This window comes from Rhyacophila brunnea, unplaced genomic scaffold, assembly GCF_057557595.1.
Source record: "Rhyacophila brunnea isolate RB1 unplaced genomic scaffold, BYU_Rbru_1.0 scaffold_38, whole genome shotgun sequence".
Taxonomy (NCBI): domain Eukaryota; kingdom Metazoa; phylum Arthropoda; class Insecta; order Trichoptera; family Rhyacophilidae; genus Rhyacophila; species Rhyacophila brunnea.
Genome location: NW_028233048.1, coordinates 2568012 through 2577283, shown reverse-complemented (window position 1 = coordinate 2577283; position 9272 = coordinate 2568012). Strand labels below are relative to the sequence as shown.

At 28.9% G+C, this 9272-nt stretch overlaps 1 protein-coding gene across 1 annotated transcript; it reads right to left on the bottom strand.

Moving 5' to 3' along the window:
• Nucleotides 1–1789: 1789 nt before the first annotated feature.
• Nucleotides 1790–7463, bottom strand: LOC147067569 (uncharacterized). The gene is made up of 8 exons (XM_085953527.1): nt 7248–7463; nt 6977–7208; nt 6435–6889; nt 5788–6125; nt 5513–5694; nt 4577–4768; nt 3793–3967; nt 1790–1805 (listed from the first exon to the last, which is right to left on the bottom strand). The coding sequence occupies exons 1-8, from the start codon at nt 7461–7463 to the stop codon at nt 1790–1792; spliced, it is 1806 nt and encodes a 601-aa protein (XP_085809653.1).
• Between the last annotated feature and the right edge of the window lie 1809 nt (nt 7464–9272).

Genomic DNA, 9272 nt, shown 5'->3' with positions numbered 1-9272 from the left:
TCATAAGGAATTGATTTTGAATAGCTGCGAGGGGTATTGTAAACATTGGTTTTAGTCCATCGTCAACTAGACAGTCTGATATGTGCATACATTTTATGTTGGGTTTTTTGATCAACTCGATTTCCGAGCTGAAGATAAAATAATCAATCTATCAATTTAGTGTGATAGATTGTATTCCGAATGCCATATTATTGTGGCGGGAAAAGCAAAGAAGTTTTCTATTCGTAATAATATATAGCTTCATGTGTTTAGGATTAAAATATATTATTGAGTTGGCCAATGTTATTTTATAATTTTAATTAAATTTTGATCTAGACTAGATACTTAAAAACCGAATTCAATATCGCAGTATATTATTTACCGTAGCGATATATCTTCACTTTAAAATTGTACTTAATATATTTCATTATTCTAAAAGCTACTAAACGTCTGTGATTTGATCGCGAACATCATATTTACATTCTTCTGTTATTATAAATTATGCACGGATACTATTTATAGTAATTTGTGATCATTTATCTTCTTATGTGTAGCACCCATTATATGTCTGAATGTTGATATCTTTAATCATAATATTGAACATATAAAGTATTTGTATTCAGTGACTGATATCACAGCTAAAGTTGATTTACGAGTATTCGATGTCAGAAGAATAATCTTTTTGTTTGCATTTGCTTGATCATAATTTAAGATATTTATTTATGGACTAATTTTCTTTTAATCGATTTTATCTATTTAGACGTGTTCAGCGTGTTGGGAATATTGCAGAACACCTTGATGCATCTTTTGACACCTTCCCCTGATCTATCTTGATCAACTGCTCGTCTTCTCTCAAATTATATGAGTTCAAGTGTCTTGCGGAGTGTGAGAGCTTACATATATGCTTCTACTTCGTCCGGGACATTCAACTCCTTAACATATTTTTTTATGTAATTTTGTGACCATCCTATTCCAAGTCATCACATATGCTTTATCATAATAAAATTCCTTTTCATAAAAATTTGGATTTAAATTTACATTTTTAACTTGACTTTTTTAGCTGTTTTAATTTTTCTGGGTTCGAGGAATTATATTTTATTTATGGGTTAATTTTAAAAAATGTAATTTTATGTTTTTTCTTTAATCGTAGAGTGATGGTTTCGAAAATAAATATTTTATTTATAATTATGACCAACTCTTCTTCTGTACTTCTCATCTTTCTTATGTCTATTACTTGAAAGGTTTTTTCTTTGTCCTAGGGTTTGAATGAAGCCTCGATATAGTGTATAACTTGAAGTTCTTTCTGATATATTTTGTAATTTTATGTCACTATACCATTAAATGTTTTAAATTATGGCATAATCTTAGTCTTATACTTGTATATTAATATTAGTTCTGATGCTAGCTTAACATATTTTCTTAATTTGTCCTTTTTCAACATTGTTTATATTATTTATGTTGTTACCCCAATATCGAATAAGGCAATGTTATTGTATTTTTTATCATATATGAGTCTGTTGAATCTTTAGATAAATAAACCGATGTATGTTAATATTCTAGTATCTACCATGATCTCTGTATATTTATTTTCCATAATTTCTTCTTTTTATTACCTATAAAGCAAGACACTTGAACTCATATCATTTGACATAAGAAGAGCAGTTGACGAAGATAGATCCGGGGAAGGTGTCAAAAGATGCATTAAGTAGTTGTGCAATATTTCTAATTGGCTGTCTACATCACAGTAGATGGAATTCTTAAAAAGAAGAAACTTAACCCATGACAAAAAAATGGTCAAAATTTAGTTAAATTACATGAGCGTTGTCCTGTTTGCAGTCAAGGAAAGTAATTTATAGATTAAATTTATTTTCCGCTATTGAATCTTGTTCAAGCATAGCTTCAAACTACTGCCTAGAACATATTTAGCATTTACTTCTCACCACCCCAGTCATTTTACGTCTTCCCTAGGGAAGTAGTAGCATTTATACTTAATTATGGTACATTTTTAGTTTAAATCTCTACATATTTTTTTCTTCAAGCTTAACTTGATATTTTCCCGCGGCACATATTATCAATACTTTCGGCATCTCTTTCTTTTTTTTCTTTTAGAAAATAGTGACAATAATTTTCCTCTGTCTTATAGTCGGGACGAGGAATAATAATTATCAAAATTTAAATAGTAAAACCACATTAAAGACGAAAAGAAACTTTTATATATTTACTTCAAATGAAAATTTTTATTTAAGATTTCCAAAAATAGGAGCAATAGTCATAGCCATTAAAAGTTCATTATTTTCTTCTTTTTCTCTTTCGATTTTTCTTACCACTTTTTGCAAATTACCAATTTCACTTTTAAAATTTTTGATTTCATTTTCTCTTACTTTTCTTTCCGCCGTAATTCTAGCAATTTCCTGGTCTCTTTTAACGATTTCATTTTTCAAATTACTGTTTTTTCTTAGTGATGATTCAAGATCCATTTTGATGCATTTAAAATTGTATCTATCTTCATTTCGGTAAAAATTGAGTAGATCATTATCTTGTTGGGTGTAATTAGAATTGGCTTTGCCCTTATTATCAAAAAGAACTTTCATTTCGATTTCCTCGTTTTTATACAGTAAAATTTCGTCTTCCAAATTTTTCTTTTGTGTGTCTTTAATGGCGATGATATTTGTGAGTGTCTCGATTTGGAGTTCCATTTCTTTAAATTTAATTTTCTCTTTCTTATCGTTTTCTAGGAGCAATTTTATGACATTGGAGTATTTGTTGTACATTTCTGTTATTTTGTTGAGTCTTTCGACAACGGTACAATTTTTCTTTTTTTCGAAATTGAGGAGGGTGATGATTTCTTCGACGTTTTTAATTCTTGCAAGATCGTTATATGAACTAATTTCGTTAGTTTCACTTGTTAGGTTACTGTTGTTAATTGATGTGTTGATTTCATTAGCTTCATTTTTAACTCTATTAAGATCATAAAATGAAGTGTCGATTTCGATTCCATCGTTTTCCGATTTCAGTTCATACATATTATTTTCCATTTCTTCGGTGATACTTATATTATTGTCGAAATTATTGTTATATTCGCCGTACAATTTTTCGTTTGTCAGTAATTCTTTGTCGTGGACATACTTTTTGTAAAAGAAATCAATTTTTTTCCAAACATCTTCGAGACTTTCGATTTTCTTAGACATGAACATTATTTTTTGTTTCAGCAAGTAGTTTTCCTTTTCAATGGTATCATAACCGCTAATTTTTCCATCCATTTTGATAATTTTTTCGTTTAAGACTTTGTTTTGTGATTCGTATTTTTTAATGTCTTCAATAACCAAATCCAGTTTATTTTTGATTTTATCTGTTTCTTCTTGATTTTCATCGATTTTTTCTTTATATTGTAACATTCTTTTAGAAATTTTCTCGATTTCGTTATCTTTGTTTTTGATTTCTGTTTCGTGGTCTTTAATGCACTTTTCCTTGATTTTTTCTATTTCGTTTGTCTCATTCCGGTAAAACTCGATTGTTTTGTATATTTTCTTGTTATAAGTTTGTATTCTTTCTTCGATAATATCCTGTAGATTTTTGATTTCATTTTTAAAAGAGTGGTTTTTATCACGATAATTTTCGATTTCGTTTTTGAGATTACTGCATTCATTTTGATATTCTGATAATTCGTTGGTAAGCGTGTTAATTTCGTTTTTATCAGCAATTATATCCTTTTCAAAGTTATTTATTTTATTTTGACATCGATGAATTTCTTTATTGAGGTCATTAATTATGTTTTGATGTCTACAAGCTTCATTTTTCATATCATTTTCGTACTTTTCTTTGAGTTCGCGTATTTCATTTTTATGAATCGAATCTTCATGTTCTAGTTCACTTATTTTATTTTTGTATTCGGATAATTGATTTTCGGTAATAATAGCTTGTTCTTCGTGTGATTGTCTTTCATTTTCCAATAAATTTTTGTATCTTTTAATTTCCATGTCAAATATTTCTTTATTTGATGCAATGATATAATCTTGTTCAATTTTACTTTTTTTTCTTTCCTCGTCGATTTTCAAATTGAGTTGATTGATTTTGTCTTCATAATTTTTTCTTTTTTCATCGTATTTAACGTCGTTTACTTTCTTATCAGCAGTTATTTTTTGCAATTTTACTTTCATTTCTTCTATTATAAACTCCAAATTATTTTTTTCTTCTGATATTTCGTGCAATTTTTTAGTTGCTTCTTCCAACCTTTCATTTACCAAATCGCCATTTTTTTCGATGATGTCTCTCATTTTTTCGTTATTTTGATTTATTTTCTCGTCATATTCTTTTATTTTTGCATCTTTATCTTTCATTTTGAGATCATATTCACTTATTTGATTTTCGAGCTTACTTATTTCCTCTTTCATTTTTTCATCGTACTCAATCTTTTTAAGGTCGTTTTCACTTATATTACAGTTTAATTCATGGTTCTTTTTAGACAAATCTTCAAGTCTTAGGTTCAAATCCTCGATATTTCTATTTAAATCATTAACTTTATCGTGCAGTCTATTATTTTCCTCGTTTAATATATTCTTTTCCTCTTCGAATTTCTCATTTTGAGTACCGAAATCACCAACGACATTTTCCAGTTTTTCTTTTTCATTTCGCAATCCCATAAGCAGTTCATCTTTTTCGTTTCCAGCTATTCTTTCATTTTCGAGTTCATTTTTCAAACTATTTATTTCTTGGTCTTTTTTAAGAATGACGTTTCGTGTTTCATCTTCCATATTTTTTATTTTTTCATTTATTGAGTGTATTAGGAAGTCTTTATTTTTGATTTCCAGGTCGTGTTTAGTAATTTTTAGAAGTGGTTTTATTTTTTGGTATAGTCTCCACCATTCCCATTTTTTTAGAGCTAGTAATAGACGGGCATTTTTTTGGATGATGAGAATTTCTTTTAATCGTATCTGGTCTGTTTTTTGTTTTAGGATTTGTATTTTGGTTTTAATTTTCGCAGTTAAGTGGTGTGATAAAATTTTCACTTTTTTTGATCTTTTTTCTTCTATTGTTGCGAGAATACCGCTTTTAAAGAATATCATTGTATTTCCGATCTTCCATAAACTTTCACATTTGTTGTCTTTCTTATTTGAATCTTCGTTTTGATTGATACCTATGTGTTTAATTATTTGGATGCAAGCTTCTTTATTATCCAAAAAGCATTGTTTTTCGTTTCCTCTTGGATCAAACAACACCAAGTATCGTTTTCTGAATTCTCTAAACGACATACGATTGGGATATCCCAGTCTGCTAATTCTGATTCCTTCCATGATACCGTTACATCGCATTTGATTGAGAACCAACGAATTATCGAAGTTATTGGGCATTTTGTGGGTGTTTGGAATGATACATCTTACGAAATGTGGTTTGGTTTGTTTGAGAGTTCCTAGTAATTTTCCCAAGCCTTCTTTATGTTTTTGAGCTACGCTTCTGAAAAATCCTTTTTTAGCGCTTTTTTGTTGATTTTGTAGTTGAGATATGCCTGTATATACTATTGTTTTTATAGTTTGGCTAGTTGAGTTTGATAATAGTGATATTATGCTTTCGAAGTAGGGGTCTCTGTTTTTAATAAGCCAGTCTTTTACTATGTATGTTACTTTTCCAGCATAGTGGTCGATAGTGAACCCTTTTTCGAGTTTGCTGACTTCGAATACGGGCAATTTATCGTTAAATCTTTCGTGGATATTATTTTTACTATCAATATGAAGGTTTGATCTTGTGTTTACATTATTTTGAACGATATTGGATTTTGTATTGTTTGCATGATGATTGGTATAAAATGATAGCTTATTCAATTTTTCGAGAAACGAGCGATCACCACCACCAGGCATAACGCATTCCTCATCTAAATATGCCAATATCCCAATAGGATTGCTTCTTTCGATGATATCAATAGCTGGTTGTAAGTCCATTCCGAAGTCGAGGTATGTCCATTCGATATTTTCCTTCTGGTATATTTCCTGTTCGAGTACAAACATATGGTGGTTAAAAAACTGTTGTAATTTTTCATTGGTAAGATTGATACAAAGCTGTTCAAAATCATTTTGTGGGAATATTTCGAATCCAGCGATATCGAGTACGCCGATATAGTTTATATTATCGGTATTTAAACCGAAATTGTGTGACTTGGTTTTTGAAAGGATTATGTTTAGTTTATCGACAATAAAATCGAACATCTTCTCGTATAATATCCTAGAAAGTCCGTCTACTATTCCGTATATCTGTGATACTGTTCTGGTGTCGCGGACTACATCTCGGCCTGCTCTTATTACTGGTCGGATTAGAACTGTCATGAAGTCGTCTGTGTCAATACCTAAAAGTGTACATACTTTATTGCATATATGGGGGTTAGTGAGTGTTGGTTCGTTGTTGATTTCTTCGAATTCTAAGTTTCCGAGATATAAAATTGATGAAAGAACCTTGAATATTGAAACCTTTTCGTGATCGGAGAATCCTAATGTCGTGAGAGATTGCAGAAGTTGGGTGAATTGTGTGGTGAAGTGTGTGTGCTCTTCAGCAAGAATTGGTTTGGATGATGGGATGTATTTGAAGTCGACAGTATCAATGAGACATTCCCTTCTCAAAACCTCAACAATATCATTTACATTATTGTTATTGCTATTATTAGAAGAATGTGCATTAAAATTGTTAATTGATGAGAGAAGGTAGTAAAAGACGTGATAATTTCTTTCTCCTCTGTTTATAGAAGTAACCCTGCTTTTCTCAAGAAGATATTTTTCAATATGAGCCCCGATAATTCTACCTTTCTTAAACTCGATCTTAATGAATTTTCCGAATCTTGAAGAGTTATCATTTCTGATAGTTTGTGCATTTCCAAAGGCTTCAAGAACAACATTCGTTTCAAGAATCATTTTTGATGTTTTATCCCCTTCGTTGCTAATATTACCATTTAAGCTATTATCACTACTTCTTTTAATATCAATACCATAAGAACTACTAATTACTGTATCGCTGCTATCGGATCTATTATTTTCATTGTTAGTACAGTTTTCGATGTATGCAAGAAAAGAAATGGCCATCTTAGTATTTTCTGTCTTTCCTGCACCCGATTCGCCCGTAATCAAAATAGACTGGTTTTCATTGTTCTGTACCATTGAAGAATAAGCATCAGCAGTGACTTTATAAATATGCGGGACATCTCTTTTATCATCCCCAGTTTCGCAGAAAGATTTCTTCATAGGCATATACTTCTCTTTCATAGCATTTCCATACAAATCCTTTACCACTTTGTATGGATTTACCGCCAATAAGAAAAGACCAGACCATGTATAGACTTCATCATGTTCATACCTCATCATAAGATTATATAAAAGACTTGGTTCGTTTAAATGGGAGAGAAATGATAGATCCGGCGCGTATAGAAATTTTGACGGGTTCATAGGAAATATCGATGACGAAGAAACTTTCATCTCGGTGTTTTCTTGGGTCATAACGGAAATCATATTATCTTCTCTTTCTTTTTTATTGGATTTATAGCTTTTGAATGTTCTACTCTTTGAAACATCGTTTTTGGTACTGGTCCCAATATTCAATGAATCCTTCGATGCATCTGAACTTGTTGTGGAATCAATTATGTATGCGGGAATATAAGCATGATCGGGATGTGTCACCCAAACCCACTTCAATCCTCCTTTATCTGCACTCAACTCGGTTAACTTTCCTGTCTTCATTTTTGTTAAGGGTTCTTTTTTTTGGCTAATGAATATTCCAATTAAATAAATAAAGAAAAGAAAAAAAGCTTATTCGGAAAATCAAAGCATGAAAGATCTTTGTTTAAAAATATCAAGATAAAATTAAAAAAATTATGAATTACATAAATTAATAGAAATAACACAAATTTATTATATTTATGGTGTTAATTAAGAATTAAAAATCAATACTAATGTTAAATGAGAATTTTATTGGTATATTTTATTAAGTAGAAAAATGAATACTAATGTTGAATAAGAATTATATTGTAATATTTTATTAATTTGAAAATGAATACTAATGTTGAATAAGAATTTTATTGGTATATTTTATTAAGTAGAAAAAATGACTAATGCTGAATAAGAATTATATGGATATGTTTTATTAAGTAGAAAAAATGATAACATTTGTAATATTAGTAATTATTCATGTCTTATGATATTAATCCATGAATATATTGGAATTTTACAATTAAGTATATTACAATTCTAATATAAATTTTTTTGGTAAAACTGCGGAAAAGCCGCTGTCTTTAAAAAAACAGTTTTATCTAAATTAATATTTGAATTAAAATATACAATCATCGATAAATTAAAATTTTATACAATCATCGATAGATTTAAATTTTTTTTCCATCGCTGATAAATTAAATACAAAAATTTAATTAACGGGAACAGATTGTATTTAATTTTAATTAAATTTGATACCGAATCTTGAATTTAAAAAGCATCTTTACCTAATTGAAAATATTTAAATTATCCTATACAAAATTGCATTTCATTATACTGAATATTATATAGGCATAAAATATATTATGGAAAATCTTTTATACTAAAAATACTCATATTCGAAATTATAGTATACAACAAATATTATTTTCCATCCAAATTGCACCCTATTTTCCATAATATATTTTCTTCCACAAAAATATGTTACTAGGAAATGTAGAATGCTAAAATCCTAATACATAATGAAAAATATTATATTTATTATGCCAAAACATTATTCTTCTAAATAAAATTACAAATATTTTTATATACTTTAAATACACAAATCTTTATAAAAATACACTATAATCAGTATTATGCGTTACAATACTTGCTATGGTTTTATAATAGATAATCGCTACGCAAAATTCAACAAAAAAAATTTATTTCAAAATTAATATTTTTATTGCGCAAACGTCATTCTTTTTCTATCTATAAATTATGATAACAATCAAACCATCAGAATATTTAATTTACCTATAAATTTATTTCATTTTTTAGCTATACAAATCTTTTAATTCTAAACTGTAAATTGCTCTAGAGAACAGATCGGCTTAGATATTCTGTATAATCACCACGTTACAATCATCCACTCTACAACTGCTCTTTCTAAGACTCTTTATTGAATTATTTTTCATAATCCTATTGTTTGTATGATTCTGATTTAGTTTGCATCCCTAGCTCTGTTATATACGACTAAATGTGTTTTTTGTAAGCACTTCTTCAAATGGTATAGCATATGGCACTATTTGTGTTCTAAATACAAATCGAAATTTTAATATTTATGATGATAGA